This window comes from Leuresthes tenuis, unplaced genomic scaffold (assembly GCF_036924035.1).
Source record: "Leuresthes tenuis unplaced genomic scaffold, fLeuTen1.0.hap1 SCAF_4, whole genome shotgun sequence".
In the NCBI taxonomy this organism is placed as follows: Eukaryota; Metazoa; Chordata; class Actinopteri; order Atheriniformes; family Atherinopsidae; genus Leuresthes; species Leuresthes tenuis.
The window spans coordinates 17,435,959-17,456,432 of record NW_027325358.1 but is presented as its reverse complement, the minus strand read 5'-3'; the positions used below and the strand labels follow the sequence as shown (position 1 = coordinate 17,456,432).

At 41.3% G+C, this 20,474-nt stretch overlaps 2 protein-coding genes across 2 annotated transcripts in view; one reads left to right on the top strand and one right to left on the bottom strand.

The window, feature by feature from the left end:
- Positions 1-66: 66 nt before the first annotated feature.
- Positions 67-12,587, bottom strand: sh3d19 (SH3 domain containing 19). The gene is made up of 22 exons (XM_072383695.1): positions 12,506-12,587; positions 9,058-9,195; positions 7,747-7,783; positions 6,924-6,964; positions 6,791-6,830; positions 6,438-6,561; positions 6,073-6,256; positions 5,001-5,993; positions 4,115-4,228; positions 3,880-3,986; positions 3,441-3,481; positions 3,138-3,348; positions 2,973-3,041; positions 2,713-2,850; positions 2,532-2,607; positions 2,223-2,353; positions 2,056-2,117; positions 1,739-1,962; positions 1,047-1,099; positions 717-903; positions 392-495; positions 67-288 (listed from the first exon to the last, which is right to left on the bottom strand). Exons 1-22 carry the CDS (start codon positions 12,585-12,587, stop codon positions 181-183), a joined length of 3,264 nt encoding a protein of 1,087 aa, XP_072239796.1. The 3' UTR covers positions 67-180.
- Positions 12,588-14,404: 1,817 nt separating this feature from the next.
- Positions 14,405-20,474, top strand: part of fhip1aa (FHF complex subunit HOOK interacting protein 1Aa) — a 31,266-nt gene continuing 25,196 nt past the window's right edge. The window contains exon 1 of the mRNA XM_072384881.1: positions 14,405-14,647. The gene's annotated coding sequence lies outside the window, so the exon portion shown is untranslated. The remainder of the gene's footprint in view (positions 14,648-20,474) is intronic.

Here is a 20,474-nt window from a genome sequence, read left to right as displayed (position 1 = left end):
TGTTCAGGTGAAGGATCCAGAATGAGTGAACAAGCAAGCAAACTCAACCATCTTTATTAATAACTCGTAACAAATTACTCGGTAAACAAAAGGTAATGAAATACTGCAGTTAACTTAAAAGTTGTCAGACTTGGACTGCTAAAACATCTACATGTCAGTTCAGGTATTCCAACCGTGTCATTACATTAGTTGCACATAGTTTTTGGGGACCAGAGCTCGTTTTCCCCTCAAATCCCCCAAAAACCATTCATCGTCAATGGACTCCAGATTGGTTACTGTGTCCCCAACCTATGGAGAAAAAAAAAATATGGGAGAGGTGGTTATATTCTTTCGGTTCAGGTTTTTGATCTGCAAATTTGTGAAGGCATTTCACACAGAAGTTATGATGAACCTGCAATGAGAGCTCCTCATCACAGTCTGATGTGAAGTCAAACAGGGCCCTGGCTTTTCTGCCTGCTGTACCTTCTTTCTGTTGGTTATGAGACATCTGCTGCTCTGTTGGAGGCATTCACAAAAAGTTTTGATCACTTCAGTTTCAAAATTAAGTTAACAATTCAGCTGATCGAATTAGCAAATTTATAAATTAGAATTTTCCTGACAGACCCCATAGAAAATGGTGAATTTTTTTTTAATGCAGTGTTGCTCAATAAGGCACTGATGCTTTGTTAAGAGTAAAAAAATCCCATTAAATCAATAAGGCCACACAATCTTTGTACCTGTTGTGGGCTCAACAAAAGACATGGGGAACATGCCCTCTCTGCCGTTGAGCCTGCCAAAGCTCCACTCCTCACTTAAATGCCGGGTGATGAGGATACAGTCGCCCTGTTGAAAGGAAAGGTCATCCACTGTCTTTGCAGCGTAGTCATACAGCGCCACCACCCACTCCACACTGGACTCGGGCGCCTACAGAGGGAGGGAGGAGTCACAGATGAGAGTAGAAAATATGAAAGGATGTCAGGGTCTGTAAGAAAAACTTTATGTACTGGGTCAGCTACAAAACCAGCATCCTCTTTGTTGGGGTTTCCGTTTTTATAAATATTGGCTACCTGAGCAGGTTTGGCGACTGCAGATTGTTTGCTGGGAGCTGCAGCAGCCATACCTGTAGAAAACAAATAGAAAGTATATGAGTTGGTGCACTTTTTACAGTTACATTTTACTATTAAGAGCTTACAAAGTGGTAGGCTTATTCCAATGTGTTCTCATGCCCTATTTAAAGTCCACACTTGTTTGTATGTCAGCTGTATAGATGATCCATTTGGTGTTAATGTTTATAGTATTCAGTATTTTATTCTCTTCACTTGGACTATTAGCATTGGATCATTCAACTTTTAAACCTGATATGGAAGAACAATCTAACCTGATACTAATTATGGGGAAAATCATTTTTAAGCTAAGTTTACAAGCACTTGTAGGTTTTGTTTTTTGATAAAACCTAAAAGAAGATAAATTGAAATGTCAAATGAAAAAAAGTAGGAAGCGAGGGAGTTAGTGGGACGGCCGGGACAGCATGTCATAACCCATGTCCTACAACCTGCATTCATGAAATCCTCCCTATGGACTGGACTAAACAAATCTGTAATGAAACAAAAGCAGAGGCACAAATTCCTGACATGCCACAAAGAGAGAGGCCAGCCGGCCACACAGGAATGGGATAGACTATAAGGCTCTTCACTAATGAACACAACAGTTTGTTTTACCGTGCTTTTGATAGTTAAGAATCGACTCAAGGTCGTCTCACCTGGCAGTGCTATCCTGTTCGACTGCTGCTGACTTGGGGGCGGGGGCAGATCTTCAATGACCTCCACAAAGTTAAGGGGGAAGATGCCAATGGAGATTCCCTTCTGCCCCCGTGCCCATTCTTCCCCCACGTACTCCTTCAGTTGGATCACTTCTCCCTCAGAGAAAGACAGCTCATCACTGTGCTCCCCCTCAAAGTCGAACCTCGCCACACACCTCGGACCACTTAAACAGATATTTGAAAACTTTGGGTTAAGCTCATCAGGTTGATTTGTAGAGGCCAAAAGTAACGATCCGAATGCCTCTTAAGAGCAGTACCTGACTGGCGCAGACTTGCTTTCTCTTGCTTTTCTTTCAGGGAAGGGTTTTGGTGAATTTGACTATGGTGAAAAGGAATTTGCCATTAATTTTCTTCATCCACAGGTTTCACTTACTTATTCGGGCGGCGTTTTCAGTAAAGAGATAACTGGTTCATTAAAACTGACCAAGACTTTGACGAAGTTGATGGGAAAGAACCCAGTAGAGCCCCTGCAGGTGCCTCTGTACCACTGGCTGTCCACCTGCTCCACTTCTGTTACAACATCTCCTGCTCTGAGACCCAGCTCTCCTGGACCCTCTGTGAGAAGAGCAAGCATTTTTCAATGAAACTACAACAAGAACCGTTGGAGACTGCATACCTCCTCTAAGACTGAATAAAAATATCATTTTCAAAGCCACAAATCCTTTGACCTAGACTGAAATCAAAAGTTAATCATTTCGGCCAGCCGTTTGGCTCGGCAAAACAGACGCATTACCTTGGATGAAGTCACACACAGCCTGCACCTTCAGCCCACTGCCGTTACCACCTGAATAAGCTGGACCAGTTTCCACCTAGAAACGAATAAATGTTGATTGCATTGGAGCCGACTGAGCACAGTAGGAAGTAGGGCTCGAGTAGCAAGGGTTTCCTAAAAAATAAACTATTATTTACTGTACCTGCGGTGGAGGCAAGTACGATCCAAGAGGAGTTATGATCTGCATACGAGACCTATGGACTCTGCCTCTGATTTCCCCAACTTGACACTCAAATTCGTTTTGGTTCATCTTTTCCAGGAGCAGAAGCACTTCGCTTTTCTGCAGCAAAGGCCAACGAAAAGAATAGATTCAGCTCCTCAAGAGGGACTGCACTAATGCGTTGTCATGTGCAGTATCATGTGGTGTAATTCATTTTCATGTAGGAGCAATGTGTTTCTCACCTGAAATGATAGTTCTCCTGTATTGCTTCCATTGTAGTCAATGGCTGCAATCGCATGAGGGAGTTGAAGCTGATGGAAGAGAACAATTTCAAACAGATGCGCACAATGTTGTGTTAGAACTATAGTTCGGGCACTCAGGTGTGTGTGTGGTGGGATCCTTCTCACTGTGTATTTGTTGTAGAGACGGTGGCCTGGGCTGGGCCTCGGAGGCAAGACGAGTCCTTTCCTTTGGGGCTTCTGTGCCTGGGGTTTGGGGGAAGGCTGCCGTGGGGCTGACTGAGCTCGACCTGCAGACTGTCCTGGGGGGGGAGGTCTTCCAGGCCCTGTCTTGGCTGGAGGAGGGCGAGGAGGAAGGGTTTTGTTCACGTTGGGCTTCCTGAAATACAAACCCATTAGTGATTTAAGTGAGACACTATCTATACAAAAATTAACCACAAAATTAAATTTTAATTTCTGCTATTGACTTACCGAGGTGGTAATGAAGGCTCCGGCCCGGTGCTGAGCGAGTTCTGCAAAAGAATCTCATTGTGTGTTTTTATTAGCACAAAAAAAAAGAAAAGAAAAAAAGACACATGGCAACAGTGTGACACTGAAACCATAGGAACCATGTGGCAACACATAGCATTCACAGGCAATGAATTCATGAGGCTACAACGGTCTCTTTGTTTGTGTAAAGCAGAGGAGACGAAGCAGGTAAGCTGCTCAGTAACAAGGGAAGATAAATCTGACGGAGAATGTGCCACCAAGTAATTTCAGAAGCAGTGCCACCCTGAGTTCTTCACCCCCAGGTGGATTCTTATGACTTCATTTTATTGAGTTTCATTTATATTTAAAGTCTTTTTTGGTCTTTAAGAATATGTTAATAGTTGATTTGAGGTTTGTGGCTGCACTGTAATGCAACTCTTACCTGAAAGGGGACTGTAGGGGCCGAGCTTTCTTTGGGGTTCACTGAGGAGTTTGAAGAGCCTACGGGCTTCTGAACCGGGAGAGGAGGAGGATTGTCCTGATATTGATCTGACATTGAGAAGAGTTTAATCTTTACCAAAAAGTACTGTAAACTTTTGTTCCTTTATAATGTATCTCAATATAGTTAGAATGAGGGTGTGGACAAATACCAATGTTTTAAGGATTACTTAACTCACTTAAACCAGTTTTGCTTGGGACCCTGATGGTGGTTGGTCTTCTTGTGACACTTTGTCTGGTGAAAGAGGTTCCATTGCTGTCCACATTATCCAGAGGTCTGACTGCAATGTCATCTGAACAAAGGGAACAAAGTGGCTACAGCATAATTATGAAGCATCAACAAGAATTCAAAGGTCTGGAGTTGTTTAATGGCAAAAAGTTTAGCAACAGCAACCCAAAAGTAGACAGAGAACCTCATTTTTAAAAATGAGACAAACATCATCATGGTTTCAGCTGAATCTATAGCTTCCCATCATTGATTGGACAATGTTGTTGTTTTTTTCCTAACCATACCTGCACATTCTAGAAGAAAAGAATATGTCAGAATGTGGGTCCATGAACTGGAACTCCAACCAATGCACACAAGTCGTTCAACCAAAGAACGGTTAAAGAGGAATTAAGATAATGTTTAAGAATGGCTGCATCAAAGTCTTGATCTTAATCCAATAAACGTTGTGGAGGGACCCGAAGTGAGCAATTAGGCTGTAATTCCTTCAAGCTGTTGTTCAGGACTGATCAACAGCAACAGGGAAGATTTAGCCACAGATATTACATCACACCAGACTTAAAGCAAAAGCTCTCAATCTTTCCGCATACTTGGTAATATTTTGCTTGATAAAAAATGACCAAGATGAATATTTGTTAATAAGTCTTAAAATCTGGTTATGTTTTTGTAATCCAGAGGAGGACTTGAACTCGCCTCGGAATAAATCAACCGGTAAGATTTTGGTAGCTAATTAGCCAGTAAAGAAGTTGTATGATTTTTTGGCAAATATTCCTCCGAATAACAGGAGAGGAGATCAAAGATCAAAGATCATGTATAACTTATAATAAAATCCCACTTACCTGATGGACTGTCCTTATTTTCTCTGAACATGGAGGCTGAGTTGTGGTTGTTTATATTCAGGTTGGGTTTGAGTGGCTCTTTGGAAGGCTTCACTGGAGGTACAGGTGGAATCATCGACGGTTCCTCTTCATGAACGGCATTGGCTCTGGTCAGCACCGAAGGACGTGATCGAGGTGAGAAAGCCCCCTTGCTGTGTAAAGTCTCCAGCTCCTCCCTTACAGAATGCCCCACAGGTTTTTTAGGGGGCTGAGGTCTAGGGGCTGGTGTAGGGTTTTGGGTGGTTGGTATGTTTTGATTGTTGTCATCAATGTGTTTGGGTTTAAAAACGACAGAAGGTTTAGAAGCAACTGGGGGTTTGGTGGTGGCTTTCCTGGGTAGAGGTTCCGGCTTGGCTGATTCCAATCCATCTCCCTCTTCACTGCCAGCCTGGCTCTCAAAAGCCTGGATCCTGGCACGGATATTCCGTTGATTGTGGTTGGTGCTCATCTCGCCAACAGCATCTTCACCCTGGAAGCTCTCGTCTGATCGGTCAGCTTTATCACTACTCTCCTCACACTCGATATCTCCACTAAAGACCTCCAGTAATTCCTTTAGATACTTATTTGTGGAAATCTCTTGGAAATCGGACTCAGTATTCTCACAGTCTTCACTGAGTTTGACCAAAGTTTGATCTTTGCCCTCCTCTTCTTTTGTCTGCTTGTGTGTTTTTGTTCGTGGACGTGGAATGGGTCGTTGACTGTGTTCCGAGTTTGAAGATGTAGTTGCGATGGGAACAGCAGTGACAGAATGATGATTCGTTGGAATATCCCAGTATACAGTGACAGATCTGGTGCAGGTGTGATATTGCTTTACATCAGATTTAGCGTCACTTTGGTGCCCGGTGCTTGTTAATGCTGATGGGTTTTTTGCAACCTCACTGCCTCTTTCAGTTGAAGGTTTTATGTCCTTTGCTTTTGGCAGTGAGGGTCTTGGTGGTTTTTGTGGCTTTTTACCTGGAAACAGAAAGAATCAGCGCATTTAGAGCCAAAAACACCCATAAATGCCCATAATTTTTGACAAAAGATCCCTCACCAGCAGGTTTCTTCTCGGCTGGAACTGAACTTGCACTGCTTTGTGAGGTGGTGTTTTCCCCAACAGACTCAGTCTGTGTGGCACTTGAAGCAGTGCAGGTGGTGCGGCGGGGGGCTGCAGTGGGCTTAACAATATGTACCCCCTGGGTCTTCTCTTTGATCACCTGGTCATAGGATGGTGGGGGCTGAGTCACGAAAGAGAGAGATGTTCACACATGCACACATATGATTTTGCCATGCACTACAGTATTTTCACTTATTGTGTCTGATGAGTGTGATATAACAGGTGACATATCACACATCCAGCCACAATTTACATTGAAAAAGTACAGTTAACTTAAGCTGTGCAGATCAGATGAAGCCTACCTGGGAGACAGCTTGGATGCCTGCAGACCAGCCTGACTGGGAGGGATGGAAAACCACAGAGCCTCCTGAAAACCAGTTATTACTAACCAGAGGTTCTGCTGAGATGATGGTGATCTCTGGTCGCCTAAAAAACAAACAATAAAGGCACCATAAAGAACCAAGAGACAATAAAAATGCACGAAAACATCCACTTCTAGTCCATCGTGAACATGAGTCTCTTACAGATTACTATATTTTTCTTGACATTGCTGGCAAAGCAACATGCTTTCAGCCATGTACAACAAATCGGACATTTTCATACCTCCATAATGACCGAACAACAAAATAAGAACAGGGATCAACAGCATCTTTACCTTCTATCTCTGGTGTTGTCGCCTTGAGAGTTAGTTCTTGCTGAAGAAAGAAAGAAAAAACAAAATAGAGTGCCAGTTTTGCATTTATCTCATACATTTGTACAAACATAAAGATCAGTTAGAGTAAACTCACTTCGCTTGATTGCAGCTCGTATAGATGACAGAGGCCCTTGGCTGAAAAGAGAGCAGACCATTCATTATTAATCTTTGGGGCACATATTTACAAGAGCAAACAGGCCCTTGTGTTAAAAAGAAGAAGTCGTCCCTCTCAATACTGTTCCTGAATTTGTTTCAAATTTACCTCTACCTCACAAAAACTCGAAGCCCAGTAAATTCTACCACTTTCAGAAACACTCTACTTGCCTGCACTTCCAAGGAGCTCAACATGCCGATTGTCATCCTCAGATTGCTTACCTTTCTGCATCCCTTTCTCATCCCCATAGTCTTTAAGCTTTTCATGGTGAAAACTGTTGAGTTAATTTCATGTTTACAGTCTCTTAAACAGAGCAACGGGAAAGTCTCACGACAGAGGCAGGTTCATTATTAACACATCGTTCAAAGACCAGATGGGAGGTGGATGTAAACTATCTGGGGAAAAGACCAACACTCCTCCCTACTGTGGCACATGGTTGAGTTTTTTTTTTTTCAAACTGGCAAGGTTGTAAACACAAGGACCTCAACGCTGCTAATAACCAGGGTTATCTATGAAAACTGTGTTTTTCAACTGTTAGCCAGTTTGTACAGGTCACTGGCAACTGAATAAGCGACATGATGTGTTTGCCTCTGTGTTGACCTTCTCTCTCTGAGCGAGCATAGATCACTGCATTGTTTGGTCCATTCACAGCCTCACCATCAGCAGATCTCACTGTTAAAGAGACACTGCTTCCAGTCACAGATGCAGTTTGGTGAAATCTGCTGGTACTTATGTAACCTGTGCTCAAGAAGCAATGACATACCTGGAGTGTAAATGTTCCGGCTTGGTTCTCTCCGGATCTGCGGAGGAAAGCAGAAAGATACATCAGAGTACTTTTATTTTGTTAAAATTGCAGAGTAATTTTGTTAAACTTAATGCCACTTTTAGGGGAAGGATCTTTGGATCCAATCAACAGGAAAATGTAACTGTGTAAATGCTCAGTCCGATCATCTCTAAACTTACAGTTTTCAGAACTGCTGTCATTTCTTTCTGCAATCTTGCCTCTATTCAACTCTCTCCAAAAGCTTTTTGCTTTGGCCTTTAATCAACCAGCTCTTGGTACTTTGTAGGTGGAGAGTACACCACATATTCACAGTTTGCAGGCATAAAAATCTTCAAGGAGCTTAAAGTGCAGACTTTCAGTGTCTAAGGCTGTTCAGATCAATATTGAAGAAGCATGATCATTTTCCCACAAAATATAAAACACATTCCACATCCTTTTGGTAAACTGCAGCTCATCAAGGAGATTTTCTAGGAAAAACAATGGGATGTTCTTAATTAAACGGGTCAGTCAGCTGAATTCATTCCACCTTGCTAGCTAAGGACCATAGGGAGGATAAAAATGGCATCAAAAGAGGCAAGAAGTGAAGATAGCTGCCGGTCAAGTCTAGCTTATGATATGATGGACTTAGAAAACATAGCCTGCAGTTTATTTGTTTTGGTCTGAAACTGTTTGGTTTGAATGACTCTACTACTTCCTGAATGGACTAGAAATACAAGCGTATAAACCTATCTGGCAGGATCAGTCATTAAATCTTGATGAACCAGTTAGTAACTGCTACTTTCAGGCACTATTTTACAAAGACGATGCACATTCCTTTGTACACGTTGAAGTGTTCTAAGTGAGTTCTAAGTAGTGTCAATAATGGCGACAGTTGAATCAAATAAGGGCTCATTTGTCTTTCTAGGCGATACCAAAGAGAAGAAAGAAGAAAAAGAAAGAAAGGACGACGGTAGAAATCTTTAGTGTGCATTGAGTTAATGTCTTTAGCCTTAAACCATGATGAGACTAGCAGCCAAATCCACCTGTCACACCTGTGACTTGTTATCTGTTAGAGAAACAGTGCCACAGCTTTAGGTTACACGTTACCAGCATGTTTAAACAAAAGCTTCTCCTCTGTCAGTCGCTGGGGGAAAAGAAAGTTTTCAGAAACCCTCTGACAACGTTTTTAGACGTTTCTTTCAGACGAGCTGTCCAGCAAACATTATATATTAGCAAAGATTTTTGCTCAGTGGCAACGATGTCACCCTGAACACATTGTATCACTTACAATACCTTTCCAAGATGCCCTACCTGTGAGGAGCTGAAGGAATGAATGTAAAATCTTCAACAACAAAAGGATGTTCCCATCAAGATCTTTCCCTCCATGTCCTCTGAGTGGGACCAAAAATGTGAAGCTAAGAGTAACACAGCAGAAAAGAGAGGGGCGGCCTCATTACATTTCGCTGCTCCTCTGGTAACTCAGCCAGTCTGGTGAAGTGGAATGTGGTCATTCAGGAAGTGGAGGTTGTGCCACACAACACTTCCATGTCATTGTCCCTGCAAAGTTAAAAGTCACAGGGATTTTCACGTCCCCGTGTGCCGTTCGCAGCATGAAGCAGCGTGAGTAATTGATTCAACTATAGATTGTTTATCTACTAAGTCACAAAGTAAGGGCAGCTTTGTTTGCATAGAAAAATAAAATTGCCTTTCAAACTGGTCTAATGTTTGATTTAAAGCATCCGTCATGCTAGTCAGAAAAGTGCAAACTCAATTCAAACGAAACAAGAGAAATAGTGAATCAAATAAGATTACTGTTTAGGAGACACTTAGAAAATGTGAAACTAGATAAAGAAGATAAAAAAAGAAAATCTGAGATATGATCACAGACAACATGTTTACCCAAGTTAAACAATAGTTTTAAGCCATCATAGGACATAGATGCATCATAAGAACGTAGCCATGTGGGCAAATGTAATACAGTCTCACAGTTAGAATTAAGTTCAATGACAAACCAGTCTAACAACTGTAAATGTCATGTAATGTTGTTCTTCCAATCAAGTGTCTCAGGTTTACTTCCGGAAGTCTTTCTGTAAGGCTTTAAGAAAGAAACTGATATGTCAGTGATGGTAAAGGGCTCATTCAGCCTCATTCAGTGTGCCTGTGTGACCTTAAAATATTACAACCGAAAAAAAAGGTGGTTTTCTGGGGATTATAAAGCCTCTTAAAAAAAGTCTTCTAAAACCTCAAATTACTCAGCAGCTGAAGACACTAGAAACATAAAATAAAAACCGTTTTGAGATGATAATTCATAATAACTAACTTTACTCACATGTTCATCAATATTTAGAAAATGTACATATAATGATCCTCCTTGCTTGAAAATGTTAATGAGGTGTGTGTGACGCTCCAGGCTTAAAAAGCAAAAACACACGTCACAAGAGTTTACGATGGGCTAAGGTTTAATTCAAAGTCTTACACTATCTTTGAAAGCTTACTTAGAAGAAAATAAAACATACTCAGAAAAATCTGCTTTTCAGTCAAACACAAAAAAAACCCCAGCAAACTCACATTCTATATGTATCCGTCCATACATTTTCAATACCCGCTTAATTCAGTTCAGGGTCGCAAGGGGGCTGGAGCCTATCCCAGCTGTCATTGGACAAGAAGTACACCCTGGCCACACAGAGACAAACGATACAAACAACCATGCACGCTCACACGCACTCCTACAGTCAATTCAGAGTCACCAATTAAATTTTTCAAAGAAAAAATTCAAACTGATTGTGGAACATGTCCACTCGACTGTGTTGTGAACAACAAAAACCAGCAACTCTCACATTTTAAAAGCTGCCGCAGAGAACAGTTATCATTATGTTGCATTGTTTAGCAAGGGATGGAGAGTCAAGGTTAGGGTAAAAACCAGGGGGATAAGTGCTACTTTGATCATTCATTCATTAATTTTCTATACCTGTTTAATCCAATTCATGGTTGCAGGAGGCCTGGAGCTTATGAGCAATAGACCTGATGATGTTACTAGATAAAATATTGGGGGATCACCAACATTATTTCAGTTAATTGAGAAAAAAAACTTTTATATGTCGACTGGAATGTACAGCAGTCCAACAGATGCGTAAAACCGGTTGGCTGACCGACCAATTAGATCACAATGCTATCCCAGCTAAAGCATTCAGATCATGTGGCATAACAGTCGCAGTGTGCTAGCCATGCTGCATTTTAAGCGTATCATGTACCGTTTCAAGGCTCATTAAACGTTTGAACGGAGACAATGAAACCCCTGGCAGACTCCTTGAGAAGCTCCCTTTGTAGAGTTTTGCATTATAATGCAGATCAGTAAGGTGACACCTCAGAAAACAGCACAAACACACGGGAAAGCCGCTGAGGTCAGCAGGGAAGATACGCCTCCACAGCCGCTCTCTCACTCGAACACATGCTGACATTACTCAGCACAGCAGCAGCAGTCACGGCAGCTGGTCGAACTGGCAACAAAAGGAGAAACAACAAACTGCCTCCATGTGTCACACTACACCAGCCACAGTTCTGTGTGAGTTATCAAAAAAACCCAAAACAAACAGATCCTAATCAAAAAATCTCTTTACGTTTGATAAGTAGTTCAACGTCTGCATCGCTCAGAAGTTCTTGACAAATTTGATGACAGAAGTTTACTTACGATCCAGAACATTTTTGGGACAAAAGTTGACGCAACAACACAACAATATGACATAACTTCTGTTAAGATTCACTTGTTATTGTAAAGGTGGAAGCGGTGAAAACAGCTTTGCCTTCACTCGATAAGCAGAGCAGTTTGGAGCTGACGGGTCATGGTGTCATAAGTGAATAACACAATGTCAGCAGATGATGTGGACTTATTAGTCAGAGAAGATTAGATGGTGTCAGTGATGACCAGTAATCTGCAACGGAAACTACCTGAAATTATGTATAATGTGGATCCAAACGTGCTCTATTTTTTTTTTAAAGGATGAATAATTGCAAGTGCAGATCATTGTTTATTCGTGACACATTGGCCTGTCAGTCCAGGAATCCCCATCCAGACAGCTGGTGGGGTTGGGGTGTGGCGGGGGTCTGAGCTGATGCACTGGCTTCAGATATCTGAGCGGGGCAGGAGGACACAGAAGAGAGGATGAAGAGTTTGCACGCCAGGTGTTGCAAGGGGGAGAAAAAAAACAAACCGAAGAGGAACATTCTTCTGTTAAAGTGAAATCCAACCTCAGATCCATGACGAGGATGCTTGTAAGTTAGGCATCTGACTGTGCATTCCATCAAATAAACTGTTCAACTGAATTAAAGTAGTCAAGCATTTACATTGCGGATGTATATCAGAGTTATTAAAGCACGGTTGTTCTATCCATTCATGCCACACCTTCACTGTAATGTCTTTAAAGCTTGCTGATACTCCACAAATTCCAAATAAAGGTGTCTGTCAGGGTTGAACGTCTTATTCCATGTCTAAATCGCTTTCCAAGTAAATCAAAAGCAGTGGATGTTCTAAAAAAAAACCTGTGAATCATATCAAATTCCTTTATTACAACTGAACGATCGGATCCAATCTATATGCCTATATATGTGGAGTATATCTATATTATCGTAATTATTATGATTTGATAATAAAAAAGTTAAAAGCTGGTCCTCTTGTCTAAAACACCAAACTCTTAAGCGCAGTTTTAACATTTATGTTCGGGAGACTTTTCAGCCTCAGTCTGTTCCAGCACAGTTAGGCTACCTGCTGCCTGGCTTCTGTCCCGCAGGTCTCTGCGTTGGCCCTCTTCCTTCTCCTCCTCTCCCTCACGCAGGGCTTCTGCCATCATCAGGATTTGAAACGATGCAAATTAAAACGATAGCAAACGTAGAATCCTTACGAGCCGCTCATTGTCCATCTGCCCACATGCTCGTCGCTCGGTTCTGTCCCCTCCAGAAGTTTCACAGCGTCCTGCCCACAGCAGCCTTTTTTTGTGTGGGTGCGTAGAGGTGGTGCCACTCTCTGTCCGGACCCCTGAACTTTCGCTAGGATGTGCGCATTCAAAGCAGGACCGGTAAAAAATTAACCCCTCAGACTCGTGGTTAACGTTAAGCATCATGACTTTAAAGTAGTTATCCAGTTTCAGACCAAGTTCCCAAACGCGGCACTCTGGAGCAGAATTTTCATGACTTTGGCCGAACATTTCCCCCATTGTCTCTTATAGTTATTCAGTTCATTCATTTAATGGCCATTTTCTTCACACGTAAATTTATGAGCGCTGTTGGAAAACTGGATGGACACCTGAGTCAACATTCTGGTTGAAAAACGTTTGGCTTAAAAGCCAAATATATGGCGTAAAACGCCAATAGGACAATATGTACTGGTTTAAAAAAAGAAGTCTAACCTTTAAATGTGTGTAAGTTAAAGGTAAACTTCCACAATATCCATGCAAAAGGTCACTTCCAACCCATAAAACATTTATGTGGAACGTATTGTCATGTAGTGCAGACCCTTCCAGGCAGGCTAGTAATCCACTGTCATATATATCACGTGTATGGCCTCAATTTGTTTATGTGACCCTGCCAATGGAAAACACATGTATATGGACTGCAGCTGGTGTTTTCTCGACTGTTTGAATGCTCCTTATGTGAAAAGGAGGGCTTTTGCCACCAGATGTCACTACAGACCTGCTCATCATTACAGCCTGGCTCAGCCTCATTCAAGCATAAAGGTGCCCTCGTTTGAAGCCAAACAATCTGAAGACACCTGGTAATGGCAGCAGGAAATGGTGATTTTTTTTTTTTTTAGTTTTGTGTGCACCTTAGTATTTAAAGTGTGACTCGGTCTAAACACACTGCCTTTCATTCAAGCTCTAAAGGAAACTGTATATATATATTTGTTTTTACTCTAGTCTACAGTATAATTTTGGTCTGTAAATAACAAAGGATAATGATCCCACTGTGTGTGGGAATAGTGAGCAGATTCTTATCGATGCATGGAGCAGTTTACAGTTTTATGTAGGGCCACGAAACTTTGACAATCTGGTGGATTCTTTTAATGTATCTTTCAGTGGTACATTAACACGAGCAAAAGCTCAAATGTCTTGATTTCTGCATAATGGATACACGCGTTTGGGGGGTGGCAAGAGATGTTTGCGTCATTCATTCTTTATTCCCTTCTTAATAAAGAAAACACACTCGTTGTCGTATACTTTATCGAGCGCTTTTTGTTGTTACAAAAATGGTGACCCAAAAATCCACCGGACTCAAATCCCCTCTTTTAATCGTGCCTGACGGGCGAACCAGAGAGACCGTTTTACCCAAATCACCCGACTTCATCGGATCTGTTAACGCAGCTCAGATTGGGAGTGATCTGTAATTCTGACCCAGTTTTCTGGCTCCTGGAAAACCTCGATGCGTTTAGTTTAAGTTTGAACATTAGCCTTATTTTGTTTTAGGAACTATATTGACTATAATTTTACTTCTCTCCATCTGTTGTAAAATCTTAAAGTCACAAAAAAATCCCAGTTTGTCATTAGGCAGCCATCGTTCATGTTTCGTCACGTGTTTCAGAGGTTAGCGATGACAAAACGTGAGGCACTCCTTCAGGGGTGGAACTGGGTCTGCTGGAGTTCATGGTGGGAGGAGCCTCCATGTAAGGCTTAATGAGGGTTTTTCACCTATGTATCCGCCACGGACGAGGTTAAGAAGCTTGGTTACATGTAGGCTACCTCCGTGTAACGTTTCCTAAAGTGGGACGGTGTGGGGCTGGGGCACTGGAAAGCTCTGGTGTTTATTCCTTAGAGGACGCGCTGAGTGTGTGTTTGTGGTTCAAATCAGCTGCTGGTCGACGCCGCTCACTGCTGTGCGCTCCTGTTCAGACGGAGGATCCGTCCGACTCCGACGGGTAAGGAAGAAAGAAAGAAAGGGAAAGATCGACTTATTTGGGCTTTCCCCTGCAGTTTCACATGTAATTTACCTTATGATTTGACACTGACACATGTGCTTGTAATCTTTGACAGTTGCGGACTCTGTGATTGACATGTACGTGGGTGGAGGGGTCGGGAATGTCCAAACTGGGTGGATAAACTAGTGGTCCGCGTTGGGTTTGCTAGGGGATACCCAGTAAAATGACAACTTGTGTCACATCCTTTTAAAGTTTGAGAAGTGAAAAAGGAAAGTGCATTTCACTGCCTTTTTTTCCCTTCCCCATTGACTGTTGAGTATTAACACAGAGATAAGACAGACCCACCCGTATATAATCACAGGTTGGTTTGGCAACCATGCGCAGCTAATAAACCAGTCCGTGCCTCATAGCAGGTTCTCTCTACCTGGTTTCATAACTTGAAAGTGACATGCGGCGTCATTACGTAAAAAAAAATGTAATATCTTGCTCGCTGCGCTTGTTGTCGAAGTTATTTTCCAAGCCTGAGATCCTGCAGCTATGTGTTGCTATTAACCTGCTGACGAGTCCAGAGCTCAAATATCCTCTGTGAGGAAAACACGGTGCGCAGGTGTTAAGTTACCAGCAAACATCAACAGTGTCTCATGGCTGGCCAGTTTGAATGTTTTCCTGTCCATCTGTTTTCTTCTGATCGGTGTCATCCACAGTCAGCTGATGTAAACAGAGCATTTGAGGCTGGTTTTCAGTGGAAAAGGGTAAACTACTGTGTTGTTCACGTTTTTTTTTTTATTATGTTATGTTTATGTTTACCTTGAATTCAACCTCCATCTGATTAGTGAATTTACCCTTTTTCCTAAACGTGCCTACGTTGTCTTTTTTAAAGGGAAAAAAACCCTCTTTAATAATATTTTTATATTGCAACGTGATATAAAACAATTTTCCTTGAAGTGAGCTGTTTTTTCTTTTTCTTTACCTTGAAATCAGAGGCTTGGCAAAAGCACACTTTTTGTGACTTCAAGTCTTACCAACATAGAATATCTGTCATGGACACGTTTTAGCTGTAAGAAGGTGTATGAAGGTTCAAACAGCAATTCTGGATCTATGTTTAATCGGTTTGGTTTATCAGATGCAGAACAGCATAAGATACTTATCGCAGGGGTTTTGTTTTTCAGGGTTTCTTAATCGAGGTGTTTTTTTCCACGTATGGTCCTGAACTCAAGGTTTGCATTGTTTTAATGTCATAGAGGGAAGGAAAATTTCAGATTGTCACATTTAGGATCCCCAGGCTATCAGATGATTGGCGGATTAGCTTAAGAGTGAGCAGAAACATTTTCATTGTTGCAGATGAATGTACCTATCATGCAACTAGTTTGTTAAAATGTTGTTCAAAGTCCTTGGCCTGTGTGACTATAAAGTAAGTGAATGACACAGATATATCAGTTTTACCTGTCATCTCATACACTTCGATGCTAATCTGAGTAAGAAAGGTGAAAACCTAACAACCTTTATTTTTCCTCCAAATTTGTATAGCCTCATGTCTGTTGTCCAGAATTGGTTTCATGTGGCTGAGCTCTGCCTCTCTGTCTTTTCCACTTAGAATACTACATGTCTACTACAACCCCCCCCCCAAAAAAAAAGTCCCACTCCAGCACTTGTGCTCCTCAAGACTGTTCATTTCAAAGTATTTTTTGTGACAAAAGACCCTCATCCGGCCATAAAATGGCTGGGGTATTACTCTACACCCTTTTTCCTCATTCAGTGAATGAGAATTTATGAATATTGGTCATCTGCATCCGCTCACATCTCCACCCACCAGCAGATGACTCTACCTGCCCTGTCTCTGACTCATTATGCAATAGAAAGCTCTGCAGTGCTTACATTTTACAATGTTGCATGCAAGTAAAAATATTGCAATGGTAAAGTGTTCACTATCTGTTGCTTTCAGAAATGGAAATGTATCCATGTACTGTTAACTGGCTGTGGAGAGCATTCAGCAAATCACACAAAGCAGCTTCACCTCCTTGCTTCTACTGTTTTGGTCTCTAGCTTGTGCTAACATCTGCTGGTAGCTTGCAAGCCTCTCATTTCATTGGCTCCTCGCTGCTCATGCAAAATAGCTGTAAAGCCTCACCCTGTAAGTACCCATGGTTGACTCCTCTGATCTACTACATAGAATACAAACGGGGCTGTCTGACCTCACCTTTCTGAGGCAGTTGGTGGCGCTCTCTGCAGTCAAAGCAGAAATCCACAGGCATTGCGTTGTCTGGCGATTTTGCTCACATGTCAAATAAGCTTTAAAAATGGACATGTTGGCAAGGTTAAACACTTGTTATTTATCTGTGGAGGATTTTAACATAAATTCCTACACGCTGCAAGGCTGCAAGTGGAGTTAAGGCTCTGTGAAGTGCCCGAAGGACTGTCTGCGGAATGAGAGGAATGTGTAGCAGATCGGTCATTTGGCTGAATATCTGTACATTTTCATGCAGGATTTCATTTTGTTCGAGTATGTTTGGCTGTCAGCAGCGCTCAAACCTGCAACCAAGAGCTTCACGTACAGGACATCTGTGTGTCTCCATTGCAGCATGCCAGACTGTGAATAATGGTCATACTAATGTGATTAGATGTAAAGGTTCAGGTCACAAGTTGGGATCTGATTTGCTTCAGCTTGCTGGTTGGTGGCTCACCGTATTATCACAGTTGTTTTGTGTCTGAGAAAATATTCAGTATTAGATGTTCCAAAATCTGAATAATCTGAAAATCTTATTCTGGTAGGAGCAACTATGGTTTTATTGTGAGCATTGTGAGGTTCAGTAGTTTCTTAGTAGGTTAAAAAGGACAGGAACGCAAATCATTTGTGAGAAATTTCAACAGAGGACAGGTGCTGTAGTTTGCATATCAGCAGGTGTTTGTGTGTCACCCTTTTCTGCCTTGAATCCAGCCAGCTCAGCTGTGTCCCGTGTTTAGGATTAGCTCCACCTTTCCCACCCGTCTCCTAATGCTGAACCTAAAACCACACAAACATACCTCATAAACTGCCAATGGCTGCATCTCAGCTTAGTCCAAACTAAAGAGTAACCTTTTAGTTTTGTTAAGATTATGAGCATAATGACCAGTTATGTAAGTTATTACTTTTTCTTTTTTTTTTTTTCACGAGAGTTAGAGGAGGACATTCCCACCATTTCCATGCCTGCCAGTGCATGCAGTGAGCTCAGAGCCCAGGGAAATGGCTGGTTTGACTCTTTAATTTCAAAATTTAAAAAGTTTTGCCTATCAACAGCTATAAATCTTATCGATTCATGAATCTTCTATTTTCAATCTATGTACAGACAAGTTGGTGTTTAAAAGGCAAATGCATGCAGTAACTGTTTTCATAGGATTTTTGCAAAATGTTAATTTCTTTTGTCTGTTTCCAGATTAACCAGTTATGTCTTCAGTCAGTGATCCTAATATGTGTGAGTGAGCATGCAATGTTGTGTTGTCTTGGTCAGATCACATCTGATTTTGAATGATAATAATACAAAGTAAAGTAATAATACTAATATAAAGGACATTTATGTTTGATTGGTTAGAGTCAAACAGAGTCCTGAACGCAAGTAAATCGAGGATTACATGCAGTCATGACCTACTTTCGAATGAAACGGTTCTTGGGACTCGCAGGGCTCCCCAAAGACAACATGCCTTCATTGGCTTTCACTCTACTTGGATTTGCACTGCAGGTTGGAAAGCTGAGGTGACGTTAACATCCAGCTGAAGGTTGATAGACGGTTTAAAATGAGGACATAATTCCTCTGTCTGCAGTTGGATCAAAAAATCATGCGCAAGACTGTCTCTCTCACTGTTTTGTTTAACTTTTTTTAAAGCTAACGTTGATAACTTTTGTTAAAATGGTCTGTATTTCCAGTCATTTTCAAGTTTATTGTTATGGAAGTTTCTGATGATGGAAAAAAAGTGTGAATCAGATTTTAGGCTCAACTTTCTCTTGTGAATAAGTATATTTATTTATTTTTTTTTACACACAGCCACTGCGAAACAATTCATGGAGTGTTCCTGGATTTGTCATTTTTAAACGTGTGTAAACCTCAAAGTGAATCCCACATATAGTTTTCAGTGTACAGAGGAAGCCTTTTCAGGGTCAGTAATGCAGTCTAGAGAATGGATCAGTGTTATTTGTCTTGTGCCAAGCAGCCCAAATTCTCTTGGTGACGTCCTTTTTTTCTCTCTCCAACTTTGACCAACTTTTTAGCCAAACTAAACCAGTGCTAAGCTGGCAACATCAGTGGCAGGCATAGCTAACCTGAGGGCATTGCTCACAAAGTGGCACTCCTATCCCAACTCAGCATGACATACAGGACCTGATATATTCTCTATAAGAATACGAGTTTGTACAGTTTCTGTTCACTATACAAAAGGAATTCATGGGTTGAAAGTGTTACATTTTAGTTAAATTTTAGCTCTTAAAACCTTTACACAGTACTGTATTTTCTGACCTTTTGAGAGGAACTTGGCTAAGCTAAGCTAAACTAATCATCACCCGTTACAAAAGGTTTTTCCCTTCAAATTAAATTTTTTTCTTGTTAAGACATGGCTGTTTTCAAGAATTCTGTTTTATGGTGGTTTGTCTAATCAAATACATTTTTTTTGTCTTGAAAATTATGAACAAAAATTGTAACTATATGCACCCAATCAAACATTTTTCCCCATTTAAAAGGTTAAAATGCACATTAATGCACACACATATTATCCATACCTAAGAAAATTCACAGATGAGCCCGTTGTGTTATTTTCCTTTTTGTTGTTTGTACTGAATTCTCTTTAAAAACAACAACAAAAAGTATAATTCATTGTCATCATAGCCTTTTTCTTTCTTTTTTTCCCTAACAAGCTCTATTTTGCACCAGAAAGGGCTAAATATGCTAAACAAGTGTGGTTCTGCAGCGTTGTTTAGTCTCTCTGATAAATGTCTCTTAACTTCACGCACATGCTTTATCATCTGTCCTTTCCTCCGTTTGACATGCAAACATGACTGTTTATCAGTAGGTGAGATGCGATGCAAACGAGCTCCAGAGGAAGCAGCAGGAGCAGAGATAGGATATGCCCACACAAAACAGCCTTATCACTGACAGAGGCTTATTGTGGTAACAGGACAGTCTTACCATGCCAACATGAAAGAACAGTGGGAATGATGTCACCTGCCCACATTGTATACCCACAATGTGGTAATTTAACCTGAGACGGTCAGATAAAAGATGTGACCTACTGTTTTAAAAAAAAAAAAGGGGGGGGGGGGGCAGAAAAGCCATGTTTTCTCGTAACTTGCAACTTGTACTTTAGTATTAGCTTATATTATGCTGTCATGCAATCTACTAATGATGAGCAAGAGCTGAATGTTGTTGGGAAAACTAAGTAAAATAATCTTTGGCTGGTATGATTTGATTTAGCAATTCTGTGTCAAAACACACTATTTCTCATAAATAACAAACAGCCTGAGGGGCTGTTGGCTTGTTGGAGTTGTCCATATTCTGAGTTCAGCGACGTTGCATCATTTAAAGGGGAACTCCGGTATTTTTAAATCTAGACGTTATTTCTGGCGTGAAATACATTTATCTACTCACCGAGAACAGTTTGGTGAAAGTCGGCGTCCTTCTGAAGATATTTAGATTCCTCGAGATCCGCATATATCCATATAACGGGAGAGAACAGGGCAGAGACAATACAGCCTCTAAATAAGGCATTATCTGTCTTTATTTCACCAATACTTTAAGTCGAATGAATGAATGAACACATACTATTGTACTGTTAGCTCATAGCTGCTGTGTTGTTGTTATTGGCG